Source organism: Protopterus annectens, chromosome 2.part1, assembly GCF_019279795.1.
Source record: "Protopterus annectens isolate FY-2018-M chromosome 2.part1, PAN1.0, whole genome shotgun sequence".
Taxonomy (NCBI): domain Eukaryota; kingdom Metazoa; phylum Chordata; order Ceratodontiformes; family Protopteridae; genus Protopterus; species Protopterus annectens.
The window spans coordinates 862,331,498-862,356,812 of NC_056729.1; the positions used below are offsets into that span (position 1 = coordinate 862,331,498).

At 42.5% G+C, this 25,315-nt stretch overlaps 1 protein-coding gene across 1 annotated transcript in view; it reads right to left on the bottom strand.

The window, feature by feature from the left end:
• Positions 1-9,576, bottom strand: part of LOC122794258 (cytochrome P450 4V2) — a 1,013,082-nt gene extending 1,003,506 nt beyond the window's left edge. The window contains exon 1 of the mRNA XM_044062508.1: positions 9,201-9,576. Coding sequence (XP_043918443.1) covers positions 9,201-9,384 — 184 coding nt within the window. The 5' untranslated portion in view covers positions 9,385-9,576. The remainder of the gene's footprint in view (positions 1-9,200) is intronic.
• Positions 9,577-25,315: the final 15,739 nt, after the last annotated feature.

Here is a 25,315-nt window from a genome sequence, read left to right on the forward strand (position 1 = left end):
GGCGATACCCACAGACATACTGTGCTGATATATGGTGGCGGTGTGATGTGGGGGTTAGCGGTGGATAGTGCTGCCAAAACTGGATATGCAGGGACTGTATATAATGGTGAGCAATGTATGCAGTCCTGTGATTTGTTTCCCTGTTCATGTCTTTCAGGTGGGATGCACAGAACATGGAACCCACCCTTCTCCACAGGCTGAGACCATAGCAATCCTTGATGCCCAGAGACTCCACCAGGTGCTGTTGGCAAGGAGCCGCCACAACCAGCATGAATGACCTGCCTTGTGGGCAGGCCTGGTAGCAATTGTGAATAATGTGGGGCACCTGGACAAGAGCTACAAGCAGGTTCATCATCACACTGCAGATCTCATCCACCATGCATGGCAAAGGGTTGCAGCCAGGGACCATGCTGGCACGGGGAGGGCCTGTTAAACAACCACCACTCACAACCACCAAGGAGTTCCTGGTAAACCTGGGTTCAGCCACCAGCTCACAGGAGACCGTGAGTTCATATGTCGTGGAGGTGGGTGGCACAGATTCCACAGCTGAGGAGCATCCAGGTAAGCCTTCAGTGGCCATCATGTTAATACAGTAGCATTAATAGTGGCAGCCTCTGCATACCTGTACGCACATGTCAGGTCAATCTGCAGTTGTGGGTGGGGTTTTCTAATACACACACGAGCACACATATTGTGACTCTCAGCAATTGGGGTAATATCACAGCTTGTACTGTACATATTGATAAATGCACATATTATCCTGTACCAATGCCACATGCGTGCATGCTGACAATACCTCTCTCCCACAAATCCATAGGTACCTCTGGTGTGGCTGGGGAACATCAACCTGTAGCCGGTGAGTGTGGAACTGTCATGTTATGGCTCACCTATACTCTAGGTATGTTAAAGGATGCCATTCTGCCATGCACACAACCGTTACACTTAGCCATAATGCAATACGTGCATGTTCACTTCTGGTGGTGTTCACTGCAGTGCATCACACTGCTAATCATAACAGCATATTTGCAGGAGCTGTAACATATAAGCACATAGGTTTTGTATAGGTGTAGCCACTTTGCTATACAGGAGTGCATCACTATTGTGTGCACAGGTGCACTATGTGTTAGGGGAAGTTCCATCATATACTCCAACTTTGCACATATCTCACAGTGTATAGTACTAGCAAGAGTAACTCAAATTAGCTACATTGCATGTTGTTGTGGGCCTGTCCAAAACGTGTCCGTTGTGGTCTGACTGTGTGTTGTGCATGGCATCAGTCAAAAGGTGTGGTCATACCTCTCAAGTGTACAGATGTTTGCAAAATGTACAGATGTCTACCTCATAGTTCTGGTTCATTTTTCATAAAATTGTGTTTTTCTGGCAAATTAGAGACTGAAGTTAGAAAATAATGGCAGACAGTTGAGGTTTAGACTTCGTACCCTTCAGAAAATTAATTCTAATGAAAAAACTATTACTCTATCAACTTTCTATGTTTCTAAGAGTAATATTTAAACACTGTACCTATTTTGCACCTTTTCCCCAATGTTATTTATGGCTTTGTCCAAATTTCTTGATCTAAGAGTTTGAGAGGTATGGGTGTGGTCTGTATGATGCCTTTGTGGCACCCCACCAGTGTGTGTGTGTGTGTGTGTGTGTGTGTGTGTGTGTGTGTGTGTGTGTGTGTGTGTGTGTGAGAGAGAGAGAATCAGCAAACATTACAGTGCAGGAATTAATGTAGTCATGTTGTCTCCCCCTCATAGGTGACCATGGGGGTTGGAGTGCATCCCCTTTACAACATGATGTCAGTTGCTCATCGGACTCCGATGATGATGGTGGCCATTGTGAGGCATAGGTGGGGTCGTTGGGTGCTGAATCTGTTCCATTTGTTGACATCCCATTTCCACCCCATGTCCCCGCACACGGTCCGTATGCCCACACATACCCAGTCCCCAGCAGCCACAGGTATTGGGCAGAGGGTGGTGGCATTGAACAGAGGAGTGTAGCAACTATGGCATCTGTGACTGCAGACAACAGCGACAGTGGCAAGGTTCCATGCAGGTAGATGGACAGGGGGTGCCTGAAGGAAGACTGCTGGCCATCGAGCCCCTGTCAGAGGTGTCACAGCACTTGTCACCCAAAGCATGTTCCAGTCCATCATGGGGGCACAGGCATGTTGTGTACACCAGATGGATGGTCAGGGTCATGGATGCAACACTGCCTGGCATGCATGACACCCTCCACTGCACTGTTGACGCCTTATGTCATTACGCTGATGTAGTGGATAGAGGGTGGGATGAGAGATTATCAGTCCTTAACCGTGCAATGTCTGTGCTTGAGCATGTGGTGGGAGTAGGGAGTCAGACATGTGGATGTAGGTCAGCAACAACATCAGCTGACAGTCCACGTGGCCATGCACAGTCACACTCCTGTAGTGGCAGTACCACCAGCACTACCAATGGGAAGGTGCTGTCCATGCCACGATGTGGCAGCCATGGGCACGTGGTCCTGGTCAGTCCCATGAGGGACACAGACCCAGAAGACATCTGTCACCATCAGGCAGTAGTACCGCAACTGGGCTTGGGCATGGTGGTGTCAGTGACACTCCGGGCAGCACCAGTTCTCATGTTCATGGCCAGAGACATTGAGCTGTCCATTCTGCCATGTACAGTCAATGGCTGTCCAACATACCCACATGTAGGGCATGGCTTAACTGTGTGCATGCACACGCATGCACACGCACACACACACACGCACATCACTGTCACATGCAGGTCACCAACAGACACGCACAGCTCCTCTCCATGGCCCAGCTGACCAGCACCCCTCCAGACACACACACACAATGCCAACTGTATGGCATGTGGGAGTCGTGATAACTGCCAGGGCTGCCAGCACATGCACTGATGATAATGTCATGGGCAATGCACACAACCTGGCAGTTGGAGTGATACTCCCTACAGTTGACATAGACTCAACCCTCCTCACCAGGTGGTGCTTTGATGTGCACATGGGTGCAGTCTATGGCACCCAGGACTCCTAGGTAGTGTGCTACATGGTGGAAGGGATGCACATTGGTGGTCTTCTCTTCAGGGGTGTTGGAGAAATAAATGTGCTTACTGGCATGTGTTCGCATGACATCCAGGAACTGGTGAAGTGCCCTGGACGCGGATGCCTGTGAGACCCCCATGATGTCCCCAGTAGGTCTTAGGAAAGTATTCTTAAGGCTACACATACTTTTCTTTTGACTGTAATGGGTTCCCCTCTGTTGGCTCTGGGTCTGAGGTGAGGGCGGCAGAGCTTAGGGAGCTCCTGTATGTCCCTGTCCACCTTGTAGCACTCTACTACCTCCAGCTCATGCAGCCCCGAAAGGTTACTCTGGGCCTGAACACTTTTCCTCCTCAGTTTGAGCCTATTGTCAGTGACCCCAGCCTGTAGCACATAGATATGCAGCAAAGTAGCAGTAGTCTCTATCATTTTATCAATTAAAATTCCCAAGTGTGTACTCCAATGGTGCAGAGTACGTGGGAAAAATCAGACTGAAGGGTCTATGCATACTTTATACTGCAGTGCTGCAGATGCAGCCTGTGTGATTGGCTGATTATGATCCATTTCAGCTGCAGGGCTTTTCATTGAGGGGTTTCAGTGGGCTAGTATCAGTGGAACTAGGCTCAGTCAATTAGACTTTACTGGCTTCCCCAGGCTATTTCCCTTTTTTTCTGCCCCTGCTCAGCCCCATGGCACTCATCACAAACCCACAGAGCTAGTGTAAACATTGCTTACAAGAAAGCACCCTCCCCTAGACATGATCATTAACCAGCTAAACCGTGGGGCTAACCAGAGCTTAGCAGCCTCAGACATGCCCCCCCTCCCCGCTTAGCTTTGCATAGCTGAGTGCAAACAGGAGCTGCTGACCTCCAATGTGCTCACAGAAACCATGACACACCCCCTTTTCATGTCAGCTGCCTCTTCTGCCTACACTACCATGTTGTAGCCCTTACACTGTTAGGTACCTGTGGACACAGTGGCCCATTTTGCTATTCAGGAAACTTAGCTAATTTACAAACACCTATATGTGTATACCCTAGTTACTGCACTACACCACAGCCTATGTCCTTAGCAACCACTATAACCTGCCATTGTATGACTCTGCCTAATAACCAGTTTAACGGGGAACTTCAATATAGCTTTATATCTCATATTGTGCTATTTTAATTTTAATTTTACGATCTATAATGTTTGTCCGTCACTGCGCACCGCTTAAATGTGTCATGTGTTAAAAAAAAGTTTGATTTTTCATTGATTGCATCGGTTTTAAATGCCAGTGACCATAGTTTTGGCCATTAGCATGCCTACTGCACCTAAAACATACTTTTATTTGAGTTGTCACAGCCCCTTTTTTTATTTTTACATTCTGGTACACGGTTAGTAGCCGCATACATTTTTCTTGTGCACACGGTTCCTACACGGATGCCTGTCCGATTCCTGGATTGCAAATTCACCTCATTTGCATGGTTTTCACCAGCAAATGAAGTGATTTGCTTTATACCATCACCTCCGTGTTGGAACAGTGCTGGGAGGCTCGTGCATACCCTCAGCCTTTTTTCCTGGATCGCTCAGCCTCCTGATTTTATGTTTGAGCCTTACCACTATACCTACACTTAGAATCACTCTGTGTAGACCTTATTGACTTACCCCCAAGGATTTACCCAATATAAAAATAGCTTTGGGTTATAGATGCAGGCTATCCCAGGCAAAGCAAGAGGACTTTCTGTCATCTCCTCCCAAGCACCCTTAGACTGACACCAGAAGCTAAGCCAATTGGTGATGTCAATTACCTTTTTTGTAATGCAGCTGAAACATAGTTAAGGAAGGATGAAGGGGGCAGCCAGTCTGGACGCAAGGTGTTACGAGCACAATTAGCAGTTCCAATCAATCAGTCAGCATTTCCTTACCAGTCCATACTGACATTTCTGAATGCCAGTACAAAAGCGAATACCTGTATCTGTTCTACAGTCAAGAATATAGTTAACTGCTTGCTCCATTTTTAAGAATTTTTTTTTTGCTTCTCATTTAGACATGAGGGTGAACACAGATGACATGGTGCTCCTCCTTAGTAAACAACGGAGGAGAGCCAGACTGGAGAATGGAATTTTTTCTTTGCCCCTCAACTTAGTGTTGAGGGGCACCAGATGGGGAGTGGCCTGGGCACTCGATAAGGCAGCAGTAGCTATATATTGTGACATCATTCTTGTTGATGACAGAATGCTGCTCAAGGCTAGATTCATACCTACTTGGGACACCCATTTTGAGACCTCCATCATGTCTCACTTATATAGCCCTGAGATGTATGTCTCAAGTCATTTTCATACGTGCACTACGACTGTGCCATATGTGTACTTGTGGTGTATGCAGAGCAGCTCAGTGTATCTGTGATTTGACAAATCCTGGCACCTGGTAGGCAAATGACCATGACCCTTTCCTAGCACAGCCTGGCAAGTGGCCACATCTACTAGAGACAATCATAAGGCCTTCTTCACATATATCTGCAACCTCAAAGAAGCACCCAGATCTGTTCAGAACTGGTAGTCAATGAACACCATATAACAAATGTCATACATATAGCACACTTGCTGGCTGACAGATTCAGCAAAAACTTCACCCCTCTGTCCCCATCAGTAAATCAGGACATCCCCATTACCTGCTCCCTTCCCCTTATATCCAGGGAACAGGTCATCACTGCTCTCTCAAAGGCAAAAAATACACCCTCCATGGAACGTGAAAACATCCCAGGCTACAGCCTACATGGACTCAGGCAGGAACTTGCAGCACCATTAGGCGCCCTATTCAACCAGAGTCTGAGTATCGGCTTCATCACAGCTGAGTGGAGGACAGCCACCGTCATCCCTTTGCACAAAGATGGAGCGTCCACTAATCTGGGAAATTACAGATCCATCAGCCTAACTAGCCTGATCTGCAAGGCCATAGAATGGATTATCATGTACCTTGTAAACAAGGACATTGGCAACCTCCAAACACTTATCCCATACAGTTTGGCTTCAAGAAGGGGAGGTGATGTCTGTTAAATTTGGTCAACTTCTATGAGACAGCCACCACGGATGAGGAGAAGACGCTGCACACCACCTATCTTGACCTGGCCAAAGCCTTCAACACTATTCCCCACTCGGGCATAATAGATAAACTCTCTCAACTAGGCATCAATCCATATGTTACCAGATGGGTAGTAAACTGGCTCACTGACAGAACCCACCTAGTCAAAATAGGGGAAGCCACCTCCAGCAGTAGACCCGTAATAAGCGGCATACCCCACGGTTCAGTCTTGAGGCCTCTGTTACTTGGGGTATACGTTTCTCAGTTGCAGGCCAAAACCAGTGGGCTATGGCTAACCAAGTCTGCAGATGACTGCAAGCTGGGCACTGTCATCAATTCCCCTAGTGATGTGCACATCCTCCAGGAGGGTCTCATCCAAACAAATGACTGGTGCCAGAAAAATGGCATTCAAGTTGAATACCAAAAAATGCATCATCATCCCCTTTGGGGAGAGTGCCTTCTACACAAATTATCACATTAATAACAATGCCTTAAGCATGCAATCAGTCGTGAGGGATTTGGGCACCCAGGTTGATAGCAACCTGACTTTTGACCACCATGTTGCTTCCGTTGTACGGAAAGCTCTCTACATGACCCACCTCATAAGTAAGGATATCGCATCCAGGGACAAGGAAATCATAACATCCCTGTATTCTTCCCTTACAAGGCTCATTATAGAGTACAATACCCCCTTTCGGCATGTATCTCGCAAAGCACACACAGCAGCTGGAGAGACCACAGAGGTTCCTCACCAGGAGAATCCATGGCCTCAAACATCTACCATACACAGATAGGCTAAAAGCCCTATCCCTCTACTCAGTTTCATACAGACTCCTTAGATGTGACATCTATCTGGCATACAAGGTGATTTCAGACCCTGCCTTGATCGGACTGCTGCATATCTGCAAGCCAAGCTCCACTCGAGTAACCCACACTCAAGCAGCCTCAACCTCGTCTGTGACATCAATAGCCCTTCTTGGTGGGACAGATGTGTGTCCCAGAGACTCCCCCATCTGTGGAACACACTCCTCCACGTCAAGCTGAGTACCTCTTTACCCCGTTTTTAAGTGCAACCTGGATAACTGAATGAGAAACAGAAAATACACCTCCGGGATTCCACCTGTGTCTCTGCTGGACAGGGGGCATCGGGTGCTGACCTGTCTAAACATGGGCTAAACTCTTGGTTGGACTTATAAGGGCCTCAAGGCCAATAGCTTGGTAACTTCATATGATCCTACATTGGTGTGCCACATATTTGAGAGCTCCACTGTATCTCTTTTTTCATATGGTCCAGGGAGACATGTCTCAAGTCATTTACACCCATTTGCAGTAGGACCACATCATATGTGTTTTGTAGTCCACTGATTTGAAAGCATGAATGATGTATCGAATCCTCTCTCCCGACAGGCAGCTCTCAGTGACCCTCTCCTTGCACAACCTGACGACTGGTGTGTCTCACTATGTAGTCAGCTATGACTAAGATATTCAACTGTATAAAGGTTTGCTTTATGGGCTTTTAATTTGAAACAAAGTATGCCTGTATTGTGTGTTTGTGAGGTTGCTTGTTTCTTTGGTCACATTTATGAGACCTTTGTGGTTTAGGAAGGTTGTGCTATGGAATAAAATTTACATGAAACCTAATGAATTGTTTGTTGAGTTATAACAAAGGTACAAGTAAGACCTTATCCGACTACTTTATTTCAGTATATGTTTGTTTGCAATTTACATTTTGTTTCTGCACAGTTTATCTTCAGAATATAGGGATACTAATTTCAATTTAAATTTGGCATACCAGCTTCCTATTTCCTCTCCTTTTCTTTTTGGGTTTATTTTTGTATTTGGAGACCATTACATATAAATAAATCAGGACAAAGACCAAAGTTGCAGTACATGGCTTGTTGGTCGGAAAGCCTGACAAATCCATACAGTCCACATGAACAACACAGTACTAACAAATATTTTTTTATAAAATGTACTGTCTACTTATGCTACTAATTAATCTTCTTTCCAGTTCCTGTAAAACTGCTGCAGCTGATTAACAGTGCATGTCAGCCTACAGACCTAGAAAAGTTTTTTAAAGTTGACTTTGGTTAGTATATAAAGTGCCTTTCTAAGGAAAAAGTGTTGTATCATTCACTCTCGCACATTTCCAAATAATCTAAAATAAGAGATGGGTTTAATTAGTTACATAATGAGAATTATTAGAATTTATGAGAAACTACTTTGTACTGCAGTGGTAATATAAGTTCTGTGCTCATGCATTTTTTTCTTACAGTTTTAGTTGAATTTATTCTGCCAGTACAAAAAAGTGTTATTTTCCTTCTATAACTTGACACCTAACACATTAAGATGTAATGAATGTAAATTAGCGTGAAGTCTAGGTAACTTGTTAACAGAACGTCCAGTACTGCCACTTTGGGTAACTCTAAATAGACAGAACAGTATCATACCCCTCAACTGTACATATTTCACAGAATGTCCAGATTTTTGCCTCCTAATTTTGGTGTGCTCCTCCTAAAATCTGTACTTTTCTGGCAAATAGCTGGGGATTGAAGTCATAATGACAGACATTTGCGTGTAAGACTCCACATCCTTTTCAGAAAATTCATGCTAATGCAAAACCTATTATTCTATCAACTTTCTAAGTTTGTAAGAGTAATATTTAAAATCTGTCCCTATTTGTCCCCCCATCATTTTAGGCTTTGTCCAGATTTTTTGCTCCAAGAGGCTGAGAGGTATTAACACTGTTTACATACGATTATAAAAGTAAACGCAGTGCAATGTGTTTTTTTTTTTTTTTCCTGCTATGTCTTTTAATGGAGCTCGTTTCACTTACAAAACCCAAATAAGTAAACTAAAAAGAAAAGATTAATTACAATCTGAGTTTTCCTTTTCATATGAGCATTAACAAAACAACTTGAAGTCTCTCTCTGGTGTCTGTCATAATACGATTCAAACATCATTCAGCTGTCTGTAGCTCCTTGACAGTAGAATGAGTTTCAGGTTACTCTTGAAGTTCTTTGGTTTTCTTATGTCGCTGCTGTCAGTGAGTCTCTTAAAACAACAGCCAGTGATGGAAAAAATGAACTTACCTTGTCCACTGGCCTTAAACTGTAAAGCATTGCCGACAAAAGGATAACAAGGACCGATGCCAGGAACTGGCCTCATCTTTTTCCATGTGCGCATGTAAACTGTGAGTAAATGCAGTGTAATGACAATTACGAAAGTCAGGAAAATGGCACTAATGCCAATAGATCCGTACAGAAGCACTTCCATTGTTTCAGTAGCCCTTTTGCTGTGTTGCCTTCCAGCCCTTGGTATTTACTCGTTATCTTAGCGATGATCTTTTGTCGAGTTTTAGCTATATAACTTTATTTAGCATGAAAATTGTGCAATAGTTCTTTTCACAGATTTGCTTTTTTCCTTAATTGGAAGCACTCTTGTAGGCTTGAGTAAACTGATCGAAGTCAAGCCACACCCCCTTTTACATTACTGACGATGGTTGGTCCTACTATCTGCTCCTCCCGTTCTCTGTTTACAACAAGAGTTTAGTCAGACACAGTTCTGTTTCATCATGTAAATAAGATCAGTTTGAGCACAGAGTGAGATATGTAGAGTCAAGGAACTGCAGGTCAAAATGAGCAAATAAAAACAGTACACTTATGAGCATTAACTGGAGGAGATATAGGTGAAAAATGAATGGTCTAATCTATCCTATTAGGAAGTCTTGAAGTGAAATTTCAGGCCAGTCTTAAAGTGAAGAAAAATAGTGGGCACTAGGTATGACGAGGTGGGTACACATCACCATTTCAAAATGAAAATTCACCTTTCAGTGTGAATATTTACATTTGTTCAAGTGTTATCAGACGTTAGAAAGATAGTTGTATTAAAAGAGAGTATGTTGCTAAACTGTGAAGTTTACATTGTATTGCATGTGTACACATGCACTTTCTTGAAATTAAGTCAGGTCATTAAGTGCAGTTCAGTAAAGAACACACTACAAAATAACTTCCTTTGTCAAAGCATCTCGATGATTTCTGTAATTCATCTTTCAAGATTTGGTAAGACCACGAAATAACTTCTAAGCCCTCAGGCAGTGTGATGTCAGTGACGTTTTCCGTGACAAATGTTTTTTAAACATTACTAGAGTAAGACGGGATTTAAAAAAAATCATAGGACAGGCAAAATGCCACATTTATGATGGCTGTTAGATAAGTGTACGCTGCATTATCAAAAAATGTACATATTAGATGAGGCATGCAGTCATTACATACCATCAGATTCCGCACGGAAGGCACCCCAGCCAAGAATCGAACCAGAGAACCTCTTGCTGTGAGGCAGCAACGTTAACCGCTGGAAATTATTGCATGCGCACTCTTTTTAAATCACATTGGCAATTATTTCCTATGAAAAATAGAGATCGACTTTCTCTTCTTTGGTATCTTTTGTTGCAGGCAATTGGTACTAGAGGAATTTCACCCCTAGAGAACTTTTTTTTCTTTGGGGGGGGGGGGTACGCGCTCACGCATCTTTCACAGTATCAGTTTCCACTTTTATCATGTATCAAGCCACTAAAGCCTGTAATAAAAGTATTTTTATAGGGTTGCAAGCCCCCTACAACCACGTGAAGACTGCACCCATCATAGGTTCTTAGGCTCATAGCCGTTTATATAGGTGCGACTGCTGGTTACAGCATAATTTACTGACTACATCTGTTCATCAGAGGCATGGGTGCCACAGGGGTGAATTTTAATTTCCCATCTAATAGTCCAAGTTCTACTTAAATAGCGTTATGGAGGGACTTTGTTTCACATGGATGGGAAGTGTATCCCAGAGAAAGGGAATTCTCTAAGATGCATATCTGTCTGTCCAACATGTCCTATTTATGTTGCAAGCAAAATTTAGGTCTTTACATCTAATAGCTCTGATGTTGTTTGTTTTGCAGATGTGCAAAAGGCTCATCAGAGTAGGGTCCAGGGATGCCTTGTATGCCAAACATATATCATTTCTCAGTAGCCTGTAAGAGACCAAGTAGAGAGACAGGGCTTTGAGGTGATCCACGTAGGACATTATATTTATGTTCTGTATTCTTTTTTGTAAGGAACCTTTGCAAACATTCCAATTGCTGCATGTGTCTGGACAGGTACATACTGAACGCAGGAGCGGCCTTAGGTCAAGTGGTGCCCTAGGCAAAAGGACTCCATGGTGTCCCCACCACATCACCCGCTACCCCCATCCTGGTCTACCTACACCAAATAAATACTGGAAACGTGACCCTAGTAGAGCGGCGCCCTAGGCGGCTGCCTAGTTGGCCTATGCCTAAGGCCGGCTATGACTGAACGGGGCATTATACTCAATGACGGTCTGATGAGGGCCAGGTATAGTGATACAATAACTTTCTTGGATCTAAATGCCATGCACTTATAACTTGAGCAACATAGAAGTATTTCCTTACTACCATGGATACATGTTGGTCAAAGGCCAGGTTACTGTCTACATGTATTCCCAGATCCGTGACTAGTGGGGTCAACTCTTAGGGGTGTTTTATTGATGATGTAGTTTCTTGGGGTGACCAACTTCCCATAGGGTATTATAATGCATTTATTTGCATTGAGTTTTAAGTCATTGCTTTGGCAGAAGTCATTTGTCTGTATTACACCCACTTGTAAGATGTTATTGTCTTGGGGGTTTCTATGACTGTTCCCAGTTTGCAATCAGCTGCAAACTTGGTCAGCCCAAGGCTTTTGACATTAGCCTTGACTTCTGAGAAGTAGATGCCAAAGAGGAGCAGGCCTAGCACACAGCTTTGAGTAAGTCCACTTGTGACTGGCCTCTTTGTGGAGGTGGTCTCACCAATCCTATCTTCCTGGTTTCTATCTGTGAGCCAGCTGGCTATCAAGTGTGCCATGTAAGGAGTTTATGCCTAATTCCATAAGTTTGTTAACAATACCAGAGCTGGATATTGTATCAAATGCCTTAACCGGGTCAAGGTAGGCAATATGTACTGTTTTACCCTCATCCACTACCTTAGTGACCTTCTCAAAAAAGTCCACCAGGTTCAGTAGGCATGACCTTACACTGACAAAACCAGACTGGAATGGATCCCATGTATACGGTCTCCTATGTCTTTGTTGATCATTTCTATGGTAATTCTTTCCATGGCTTTGCATATAAGACTAGTCAGACTAATGGGTCTGTAGTTTCCAGGATCTCTTGACAGTCCACCCTTATGAAGAGGGATGACTGTTGCAGCTCTCTATTCTTGTGGCACCAAGCCTGTTTTAAGACTATAGTTAAACAGCAAATCCAGTGGCCCTGATAAATCATATTTTAGACTATTCAAGAGGCATCCTGGGATATTACTGGGGCCCACTGAGGCTGTGTTCTTGGGCTTAGAGAGCTCAGCCAGGACATGCTCTCTATTTATACTTGGAGGGATTATGTTTGAGGTTATTTCTTGGGAGGTGGCTGGAGATGACTGGGAGAGAAAGTTGGAAATTTGTCAGCCAGCAGATTCGCAATATCTCCTGACTCAGTAAATGTGACACCATTGGCCACCAGTTCAGCACAGTGCTATGTGCTGCCTTTGAGGTTTGTGACTTAGCTAAAGAAACCCTTATGGTTATCTTTTGCATGGGTGGCTATCTTGGCCTCAAAACTGGATTTATTGGACTTAATTAGCACTCTTAGCTACCTGTTTATTTTTATGGGAGAGTTCTTATCTTCAGGGGGAAGTTTACTTCCTGATTTTTAGCCATGATTTTTTTTTTCTTTTGTTGTATAATCTGTTTAATCTGGGATGCCACCGTGTTGGTCCTTTCTGGACTTAGTTTTGGGCTTACTTCTGCTAGATATAACAGCCTGTATGCAGCCATTGACATGCTTGCACAGAGAACAATTCTACATAGACTGCTGTGTTTTCTGGATTAAGAGGGGCATTGAATTTTGACAAACTATTTCTTAATAAAAAGTAGTTTGTCTTGGAATAGTTCTTAACAGTTACTGGGTTTGCTGGGGTTACCAAGTTGACTTTGGTCTCAAAGTTGACAGCCTTGTGGTCAGATCTTACTAGGGAGGGCATGTCATTGGGGGTGTTGCAGCTTTCTTCCATATTTGTGAGCACAAGGTCCAGTATGTTAGAACCTCTAGTGGGTGTTTGCACTAAGTGGTTAAGGGTGTTTGTATTTATAAAGTCCATGAATCTTTGTGCCTGTAGATTTGGGGCCATGTAAGATTCCCAGTTTATAGAAGGGTAATTAAGTCCCCCATAAGTAATGTGTTAGGTTGGATGGTGAGTGTCTCCAATAGGTTTAAGTATGTGCTATGAGTTTCATGGGACATAAGGGTGACCTGTAGCTTGCTTGGATAAGGTACAGGATTTTATCTATGGTGAACTGTATGTGAAGAAACTCCAGCATATCATCCCGTTTAACTAAACTAGAGGTATGCTTGTTACTGATCTATATCAAGAAACCTCCATCTTTAGTCCCTGTGTGTGTGCAGCTACTGGTCTAAAGTTGTGGAAAGCACTGAAACCTTGTACTGCCAGGGTACTCTATGCAGCTTTAAACTATGTCTTAGCAACTGCACATATGTCTATATTCTCTAGAGTGAGGAGGGCTTGGAGGGAGTTAAGCTTTTTGTTTAAGCTCCTGGCATTGAGCAGAAACACCTTCAGGTTCAGTTGAGTTGCTTTTGCTATGTTGGTAGGTTTGTCAATTTGGCATTGCCTAAAAAAGTCTCTTTGGGGAAGGATAAAGTTTTAGCCACTATTCAAAGCCCAGAAGGAACAGGTATAGACCATCCCTGACAAAGCAACAGTTTGTTATCTGTGTCTTCCCATGCCGATAAATATTGGATCCTCTTAGAATGACACCAGAAACTCAGCCAGTTGTCAAAAACAGTCATCTTTTGTTCGTACGTTAGCCTCATTCTTGAGAAGGTAATATGCTGCTCAGTGCTAGGCTTATGCCAGCCTGAGGCACATACTCGGAGAGATCTATAATGTCTCTTTTCATATAGTCTAGGGAGGTACTTCTGAGGTCATTTACACCTAGATGGACTATGATGGAATCATACTGCTGCTACCTGTGGTGCAGTGACTTGAGTGCATGCATAATTTGGCAGATCCTGGCTCCAGATAGACAACTAACCGTTATCATCTCCATGTTCATCCTGGTTATATAGGCATCAGTATGTCCTACAACTGAGTCCCCTATGACTAGATTCCTGGGAACTGTGTTTGCTTGTCCTATATGCTCTGCATTTGGGGCTGCACTGATTGAGACTGCATGTAAGTTGTTATTGCTTTTGTTGAGTACTTTTGGGTATGCTGAGGATAATATTTGCTCATGGGTGTTCTAGGAGGTCATTTTTGTTTAGGTAGATTGCATTTAAGTGCCTCAGCATATGTTGTTGTATGTGTGGGTTGTGTGCTATGTGTTGAGAGTTCTGTGTGCATCCTTTTGACAACCTGATATGTGCTTCAGTGTGAGAGTTTAGCCTTCAGTGATATTGTGTATGTATACCTCTCTCATACTGTATCTATTACTTTAAGGATTAAATGTAAACATGAGACAATTGCTACATTGTCTCAAGATACCCCTTTCAACCAGGCTGGCTGCAGAGAAATTAGGAAACTGCATATCCATGTTGTTCTGTCCCCTAACTGGAGAGCTACAAGGGTGCAGCATACAGGAGTTAACAGAGGCTATTAAGGGTGCCTTTTTATAGGAGGGGGTTGGGTGAAGATTAGGCTAAAAAGACTACATTTAACAGTATTGCCACTCAGTGTACAACTAGGTGTTCTAAGCCTTATCAGTGTGCAAGGTATTTGATCTATATTTACTGCTTTACAGGATACTGATTTATGGGCAGTTCTAAAGGGAAAATGTGCTTCTAGATGTTTGTATCTGTACTGCGGATTGGCACATTGAGCAGCTCTGTGCCAATGTTTCAAATTTATACCAGCACTGGAAATATAGAAATCTGACTACTGACCTCTCTGGCTAATAAAATAACTAGAATTAGAACCATTTTGTGTGCTTCCCAACTCAGATAGAGCAGACAAACATCTGCTGCCACTAGATGAATAATCCTAGTCCTCCTAATGTAAAAGCACAGTGTTTGAAGTGAAATGCTGCCACAAACAAATGTAAACTTAACGGAAGAAAATAAGTAATTCAAGATAGCAGTGTACTTTAAACACTCATGAAATGTATTTATTTATTTATTTACATTTTCTTACCAGGAGAGTCTGAATGGGTCTAAGAAAAGCTGTTTTCAGTAGAGGCCAGGGAAAAAGAAGTTCCATAAAGATAGCAAATCAGTCTTTGATAACAGTGTATCCAGAACAAAATACATGAAGAAATACATGGGCAGAAATTAATATAAAATGTATAAATAGAAAAATGGCAGGCATAAAACTTGGGAGGAGTTTAGCACAGTGAGCATAAAAAATTTTTTGAACAAACAGAAAACTATTAGACCAAACAGAAGTAATGCACTTTTAAGGTAGGATAATGCAGCTGACTGGTAGGTAAAATAATGTGACAAGGCAGCAGAGGTATTGGAGAAGGAGGTTAAGGGATGGAGAAAGTTAGAGGAGACAACCAAGTAGAAGGTACATTAAGTAGGGGAGAGAGCTAGAAAAAGCACTAATCAGGTTTAGTGTAGAAGTAAAGCTAAGTGTTGTTAAGGTGTTCTCTAAGTAGTTGTTTGAACTTGTAAATATTATTAGTGTTGAGTATATTTTGAGGTATATCATTCCAAGTTTTGACAAGTCTGAATGAATATTGGGAATCCCAGTAGCTATTGTTGGACTTGGTGACCTTCAAGAGCAATTTCTTAGAAGATCTAAGAGTTCTGCCACTGGATTAAGGCTGAACTAGGTTGCTAATAGAGGGGCAGTTGTCAGAGTAATAAATGGTAGAATGAGTTAGAATTAGTTGGTTAAAGGTTAGAAAGTTGGGACGTTCTAACCAGTTAAGTTGGTGTAGTACCTTGCAGTGAAAGTTCTTGCAGGCTGGTTGGAAGCAAATCTGGCTACTTTGTAATAGGTAGGATTCTAGTTTGTTTAAGTCAGATTTTCTTAAGTTAGTGAAAATGGGTGAGGCATATTAGAGGGTGGATAGAAGGTGAGTTCTGCAGATGGCATATCTGGTGGAGTCAGTTAAGAAGGGCTTTACTCAATACAAGGAGCCAAGTTTGAAATGCACTTTCTTGATAGTAAGGGATAGATGTTTATCAGATTTGAGGTCATTATCTATGGTGACGCCTAATAGCTTTGTATAATCAACAAGTTCAATAAGGGTATTGTTAGATGAGTAAATGGCGAAAGAAGTAGTGTCCATGGATATTTTACTACTGGAAAAAAGCATAAGTTTTGTTTATGAAGCATTAAGAATCAGTTGTGAATTAATAAGGTATTTTTCTATGTCCAGAAAGGATTGCTGGGTTTGTTGAGTAGAGCTGGTAGGAATAGAGTGGAGTATATGAGGGATGAGTCATCCGCATATTGAACCAATGTAGTACGTTGGTTGGCTGTACATAGTCTATTTGTAAATATTGTGAAAAGGAGGGGACCAAAAATAGAGCCTTGGGGTACACCGACAGAGATAGGAAGGGAAGAGGACAGCTGATTTTACCATCTGACTGCTTGTTGACACTTGGTTAAGTAACTAATAAACCAGGTAAGAGTAGAGTGAGAGAGGTTAAGGGATGTTAGCTCGAAGATAAGTTTTTCGTGGGATACCGTATCGAAGGCCTTTGATAGATTGAGAAATATAGAGGAGATAAGTAACCCATTGTTCCTATGTTGGTTCACTGTATTTATGAAGCTAACTAGGGCTGTTGTTGTACTATGGTTAGGTCAGAAGCTGTGTTGGGTGGACGACAAAAGATTCTTTTTCAGGAGATGATTGAGAAGTTGTGAGTGAATGCATTTTTCCAGTATTTTTGCTTGTGGGGCGAGGATGGCTATGGGCCTGTAGTTAGAAAATAATCAGTGGAAGTGCCACCTTTTTGAAGAGGGATTACATGGGACACTTTCCATAGTGATGGGACATATTGCTCAATAACAGACCAATTTATAAGGATGGCTATAGTTAAGCAACAGCACCTGCAGCAAGTTTAAGGTATTCTTTTGGAAGTTGATCACCACCAGTGGAAGAACATTTAAGTTTGGATAGGAGATTGTTTATGTGGTGAGTTCATATGGTCTGAATAATGAAGGAATCAGCATTTGTTTCAAGTTTTGTGGGTAGTGATAATTGGGAATTGATTTTCCCCCGGATTTAATAAACTCTGTGTAGGAATAGTGTTATTCCTACATGGAGTGAATGGTGTCCATGTCCACACCTCCTTCTTGGCAGCGTGCCTTGCATATTAATGAAGCCGCACTACTGAGGGGGAGATGTATTCTGTTCATGGATACTGAATCAGTGTGCTAGGGGGTGTATTACAGTGCTCGCAGATATGTAACATACCCCCTGGACTCACAAAGTGCTGTACGGCACTTTACAATAAAGAAAGTGTCCTCAAACTCTTAAATCAATAAATATGAAGTGAATGTCATGTAGGGGGTGTATTACAGTATCTGTAACACACCCCCTGCACTCTCAAAGTGCTGTACAGCACTTTATAATAAAGAAGGTGCTCTCAGATACTTAAATCAATAAATGTGAAGTGAATGTCATGTAGGGAGTGTGTTACAGAGTCCATAACACACCCCCTGCATTGTAAAAGTGCCATATGGCACTAAATAAATGAAGAAAGTGTTCTCGGACAGTTAAGTAATACTGTGAAGTGATGTGTCATGTAGGGGGTATGTTACAGTATCTGTAACACCCCCTGCATTGCAAAAGTGTTGTATGACAGTAAAACAAGAAAAAAAGTGCCCTCAGACACCTATTTAATAATTGTTAGTGTAATGTTTAATTTATAATAAATTATTAATTTTTTTTATTTCATTTTCTTTTAAGTTTAAGCACAGCTGAATGGGTTTGCGTGGTATGGTGCTTTAACTTATGGAGACGTTATATATAAATGTGTAGCTGAAATGTCATAGCCAAGTTAGCTGATTGGTTAGAGTCATGGCTTTGTGTGCAATAGGTACATGGTTCAAATACCTAGGCAGGCTATTCAGCTTTTACATGGGAATGCATTTTTATATTAATTTCTATTTTATTTATTGATGTAGTTAGTGATATTTGTTAACCAGGGTAGTACCACCATTTAAACACGTGTCCAATACAGTACAGTCACACCCCAATTTAATGTAATGAAAGCACATAGGGGTGGTCATGTAAAGTAAAATATATACACTTAATAATAATGTATCAGTAATGTGTAATTAATAGTCAATTCCTATTTTTTTAAAAATGAAAACTCTTGTTTGCCTTTAGCTCAGTTTTGCTTAGCACTGCTAAGCCAAGCTAAGCAATGTTTAAACAGGAGCTGTCTCAGCAATACTTAGCAGTGCTTAGCTCTGCTTAGCTTGTTTGAGCATTGCTAAGAAGTCCCATTCTAAGCAGTATTCAGCTCAGCTAAGCAGATTTTCAAACTGCTAAGCACTGCTCAGCATTTGCCACTTTAAGCACTGCTCAACTCAGCTTATAGGGTTTGCACACTGCTGAGCTGTGCTTAGCATTTTTGAAAATGGTCCAATGATGGCAAAGGGTGGGACTATGGCCTTATTTAAACTACACAGGCGGGAATACAGGCAGAACCTGTTAGAGTTTGATCTGTGCAGGAGCTATGGCAGGTGCTGGCAAAGAAACTCACTTTTGGGTGCAGTTATGGGGCATATTGGAGTCCAGGGTCATGGCTGGGCTCCTTGTTTAGAACCATGACAACAGACTACTGCAGGGCTAGTACCAGGGCTCAAAATACAAGTCTGAGACCTGGGACCATATGACACTTGAGCTCACCTATGCCACTGGCATCCCCGGCACTGGTGAGCAGGTCCATCATCATTATGATGACCTGAAATGGATAAAGGGGGCTCTCTTGGCCAAATGGATCCAAGATTCTCTGGGCCAGAATGCCAAAGAAGTTTGTAAGTATATCAAGTGGTGATTTTATCAAATTGTATTATGAATATCTGATAGACGGGTATGCATAATGGTGTGTTTTCCCTCACAGCTGCAGAGGAGAGGGCTCATAACATTGAGGCCCATGTCGGACGTCTGGTGAGGCTGAGCCAGCGGTGTGGTGAGTACAGATATAACTTGCAATATATAGTACAATAAATGAGAAAGTGTAATTGTCTGCTGTCATTAGGTATATTGTGCTTTCAGTGTACTGAATAAAATGCATTGTTAGACTAACATTGATATAAGTGACTAATGCCAGGTACTGTGTAATACAGATGAAGACAGCAAACAAGCTACTTTTGGTAAAAGGAAGCCAGTACAGTAGTAATACTGTGTGGGAATTAATCTGTTAATAAAGTATACTGTGCTTTCTACTGTGAAAGTAATAACTGGCATACATTCATCATCTACAGGATATGCAACTAATACAACTGAATATAGAATTTTGAATGTAACAAACCACTGTGTCATGTCATCCTAAATAAAGCTTTTTCCCACAAACTGTTGTGTTTAATCTGGTCTGTTGTTAAAGAAATACAAGTGTACAGTTGCTACACAGCAAATATGGCTATGAGAGCATGAATTCACTGAGGTTTGTCTGCTAAGCAGCTGTTATGCCATACTGTAGATGTGGAGTGTAAAAACAAGATACAAATGAAATTAGAAATATGTTCTACACTACGATATGAACCTTGAATAGTAATGTGTAATGTATTATAGTGTGTTCCTGCAGCATTGTCTTGTGTTAACCTTTGCATTTCAGCTATACATAGTCCTGAATGTAGGTACGCTGATGCAGGCAAGTATGAGACTGTAATAGCTGATGACTGCAAATATATGATGTGCAAATGTATATGGTTTTGGCATGCAACCCAGCACCCTGCTATGCTCTGTACAGATGACACATATTCACATTCACTAGGGGTTAAATGTGTACACCTGCATTCAAAGTATTAATACACAGTTCACTGTCTATCATGCATGAATCTCATGCATGTATGTCCAACTGTCAGTCTTCTGTGACACTCTACTTATATTATAAGTCCAGACATTGTAACCCAGTGATTTCTAGGCAGAAATCAGTCAAGCAGCCAACAGCAGTGACCCAGTAGCTCAGTGTGATAACAAATAAATATGTTGTCCATTTTGGCACACAAAGACCATGGTTCAAATTCAGGGACTCATACTAACATGTATTTATATTTACACACAAGTAATCCTGACTATTTGTAGAAATAGTCAGGTAGTGTTAACAGATATTTTCTCCACAAGGCATACAAGTAAAGAAATGTTTGTATTAGCTGTATGACAGGTATACTAATAAACTGTGTACAAATGTACTAGTGTCGAACCTCATGCCTACAAATGACATCAGCATAGGTATATACACCATGCACTCTTCCCGATACATGTCTCTCAAGTGTCACCTATCATGGCTAGTGATCACAGTTGCCAATATCTTTGGACACAGTCATAAATCCAGTAGAAGTATGCCAGTAGCACTCTCACATAATACCAGTGCAGTGTACACCTTGTTAATCATAGAGGTAACCCTGACATGCACGAGTCCCCTCTAGTTATATACCTACACTTCTCACAGCTTGCCCCATACCATTCCAGGTCAACAGCTTAATAGGTATGTATGTGCTACAGAAGCTATAGGTCACAGGTACAGGTAAAGTAAGGGCAGACCTGAAGAGTATTGAGCAGTACTGTTGTAAAAAATATAGCCTGTACAGTTGGTAATGGACTGTGTTTTTTCCCTCACCCCTTATCTGCATCACTAATTATTATACATATACTATGGATATGTTGTTCTCAAAACTTAATGTTGGCACTTGTGGTGTTTTATTGTTCATGTATTTCAATGGTTGCATACTTACACACCTTGTTCAAATTCAACTGTTGTTGGCCTGTTGCTGTAACTGTTACTGGCGTGCTGTTACAATAATAACTGTTATTCCATTTATGTTCTGTTTGATATGCAATTTTTTTCAATTCTATTGTTCTGGCTGCATTGGAACACCCATTCATGCTGTTATAACTAATGTTGAAATGTTTTGTTCATGACTAACCAATAATGTTTGACAAACCACTTTGCCATAGCACATTTGGGAAGGCTGATATCTGTGGATCCGGCTGTCCCACCCCATCTGGCCACAACACTGGGTCCCAGCATGTCTGTTACCCGACCTGGAGCTGCCTGCTCTACCGGTCCTGCACCACCCTCAAGTGGAATGCCTCAGAGGACTAGGTTCATCCCCCGGTGGGCATGGGCACAGGGAGGATCCTGTCACCCGACAACAGTTTCCAGGGTTGATGTGCAGGGTCAAGTGAGACTTGGATAGCCACCTGCACCCGATGGATGGCAGAGTGGCGCATCTTAATGGCCAAGGGGCACTGGTGTCCAGCCCCCAGCACAGACACCTTCCAAGCCGTGAAGGGCCAGTGGTGACTGCCCATGGGTGGGGACCCCAGTCCTACTGTTTCCATCTGGTGGCACGTGGTCCTCTAATTCCCACCACCCTCCCCATACAAGGTGTTTTACCCCCTCATGTCTCATACACTGCCGCTGTCCACTGTCTTGTCTGTCTGCAAATGCAACCTCTCCTACCCAACGTACCTCCCCGAACATACCTATAACCCTTACCCAACAGTCCAGTCTCTCCTTATAAAAAAAAAAAAAAAAGTCGGGCACCTGTCCCGCAAAAAAGTGATGTCCCATATATAGCTCTCCATTTCATCGCCATATACACTGGCATCAGTCAATCATCCCAGCAATTAATCAACTCAGTTATATTGCCCACACCCCTCCCTGTGGTATGTGAGGCTCCAAATTCCAAATTGTCCACAACATGCACAGCTGTTGCTGTAGAAGAAGTGGATAGCTATGGTCCTTTCCTATACCCATCCTGCACATCCCTACATCTGTTTCATATTGTTTTTCCCCCTGTGTGCCCCCATTTCCCCACTTTCCTATCACTCCTTTTTTCTTTTCTTTTTTTGGAAATAGAGCAGGTTCAAGTGGGGATAAGTGGAGCTAAGCAAAGCTAAGGGGTGTTGAGAGCCACTTGGCACCACAAAGTGTCCCGCAAACCTGCTAAAATCAATTTAAAACTGCTTTAATCACCCTATCTCATTCAGACACTGTTCTTCCCAGCAACAAAATAACTAGCCCTGCCAAGCCTTGAACCCAGGACCCTCTGGACTATAGTCAGAGCAACACATCACTAGACCGTCTGAGCTCTGGAGATTAAATGGTGTTTTGACAAACATATCATTCATTTTACTGATGTTACATCTTTAAAAATGTCAGACCCTGCCAGGTATTAAGCCCAGGACTCGCTGCCCTACAGTCAGAGCAACCAACAACTAGGCCATCTGAGCTCTGGAGATTAAATGGTGTTTTGGTAAATATATCATTCAATTTACTTATGTTACATCTTTAAAATGTCAGACCCTGCCAACTCTTGAACTCAGGACCTTATCAACTACAGTATACTGCATTAGGCCACTCAGCCCCCCTTACCTGTAGAGAAGCGGTTGTGCTTTTACAAACATATCCTGATTGCCATTGACACACTACTCCTGTATATACAAAGAGAAATCACAGTGAACTTAGCCCTCTGATGCAGCCACTGAACCAACACACAGACAAATAAATGCTGCTGGATGTATAGGAAGTATACAATATCAGGTAGAGCTAACAAGTGCAAAGATTCTTGCTAAATGACCACACTTGTACCCCCACTTATGGCAGGGTTGCCATAAAACCTATTCTGTGTGCTGACATACTTGCAAGGCAGTGCAGATTGGGGGTGGCAAAATCATGACGGACAGCTCAGTGTCACGTCATGCCCATTCGAACACACATGTCCATGCCAGCCCTGTAGAGCACACTGTATGCATGCATATCTGTCCTACAAACACACCTGCCGTAAGAATTACACTCTAGTTCTAGCTGCTACATTCCTAGCATGTGTCACCTCTGGACACCCACAGTCTTGGCCCAGTCTGTGTGGCTGCAACTGCATGCATATCAATACAACATAGGAAGAACTGAGCCTTGCAATCTCCAGCAGAACTGGTTGCTGCTATCTCAGTCACTGCCACCTACAGTAGCACATCAAAGGCCTGCAGGGTGGGACAAATTTCACAAATATAAATATGTGCCCTAATTGTTTCCTAGGGGTCTCTGGATGGCACTATTATGTAACATATGTACCAGAGGCACATGCCTCACCTGGACTCATACTTCTCAACCTCTTAATGCAAAATATCTAGACAAAGCTTTACAAAATGTGGGGGACAAAGGCCCAAATATAGGGACAGATTGTCAATATCGATCATGTGCACTTCCAAACTTGTTAGAGTAACAGGATTTGTTTTAACATGCGTTTGCTGAAGGGTTTGAAGTCTGTAACTCAAATGTGTGTCATTATTTATGGACTTCAATCCTGAGATCATATTACTGATTTGGCTGGCAGAACAGGAACAGGCCAAACATATGAGGCACAAATATGGGTATTCCTGGAAAATCTGCACAGTTGAGAGGTATGGCCAGACTGTTAGGGGTACTCTCAACCTGTCCATGCTGTGACACCACAGCTAACACCGCTTCTTCACTGACTGTAACAGCTCACTGTCCTCCACTGTCTGCACAATCCCTAGTCTGACCCCTGGCCAGAATGCAGCAGCTGTGGCCTGCTACACATATTTCAGTATGTTCAATTACCCTCTAAGGTCCTAAAATACTTCCCAAACACATACAACAGGCTATCCACACAACATCCATACATAAAGGGTTAGGGGGAATGCTCAGATGAAAGGGACATGTGTCTCACTCTCCCCCCTACAACCATACACAGCCAATAGGCCAGCATCACACCACTCAACCTCTTAGTGCAAGATGTCTGGGCAAAGCTTGAAAAAATGGGGGAAACAAAGGACCACAAATAGGGACAGATTTTTAATATTGCTCCTATAAATTTAGAAGGTTGCCAGAGTAACAGGGTTTGTTTGACATACATTGTCTGATGGATATGACATCTGACACTCAAATGTATGTCGTTATTTAGTGACTTCAATCCATAGATCACCTCAGTGATTTGCCAGAAACTACAGATTTTATGAGAAAAAGAGCAAAACTATAAGGCCAAACTCTGTATATGCTGTGCAAATATGTACAGTTGAGAGGCATGACCAGCATCAACTGCAGCATCATGCACTTATTGTATTGTATTGTATTGTATTGTATTGTATTGTATTGTATGTACTCACATCTCCCTGTCCCCTGACTGACCCTAACACACATTGTTAAATAGTCCTCTGCTACAGAATTTTAAAGGCTGTTATCAATGGCCACACATAGCATGCAAAACTGTGGACATAACACATCAATCTAAACAGTGGACAGTATTTCTACCTACCCTGTGTGATTTTGTAGCTCCCACACTTCCATAATGTCTTCCACACAGGCCAAGGAAAAGGGGCCAGGCCTTAATATTAGCACTCTGTTGCCATGCCATTGGCTAATGGAAAGGCAACCCAGCTGTTCTGGATGCAATTAGCAAGTCAAAGTCACAGATTGGTGCACAGGCAATCACCTGTTCATGAGCATTACCTACAAAAGGCAAGTTGCTGCCTATGGTAAACAGGTCTGACACTTTCTTCAGGAAGACAGACTATGATTCTTTAGGAGACTACAACTGCATTTCTTTTCACAAAGGAGGATAGCACTATATCAGGTATGTCACTGAATTAAGCATGTAATGGAATGCAAATGGGGGGATACATTCATGGGAAATAGGAATTTAAACAGTAGGTCTCAATAACATTACTGGACTGACATGTTGCTCTTACTCTGCTGTCCAACACCTGTGGCCATCCCTTATGTCTCTGTCTACAGTAACATAGATCACAGCTGTGGGCCCTGTGTCATCCCAGCAATGGCCAGCTCACATATGACTGCTACTGGATTGTATGTTGTACATTACTGACAATAAGTACTGGTGGATGTAGCTGGCATATCACATCATGTACTGTCAGTGAACCCCTCTCAGTCTGTGAATGTCATACAGGTTTATTGCACAGATTGTCCAGGCGCCCCTCAC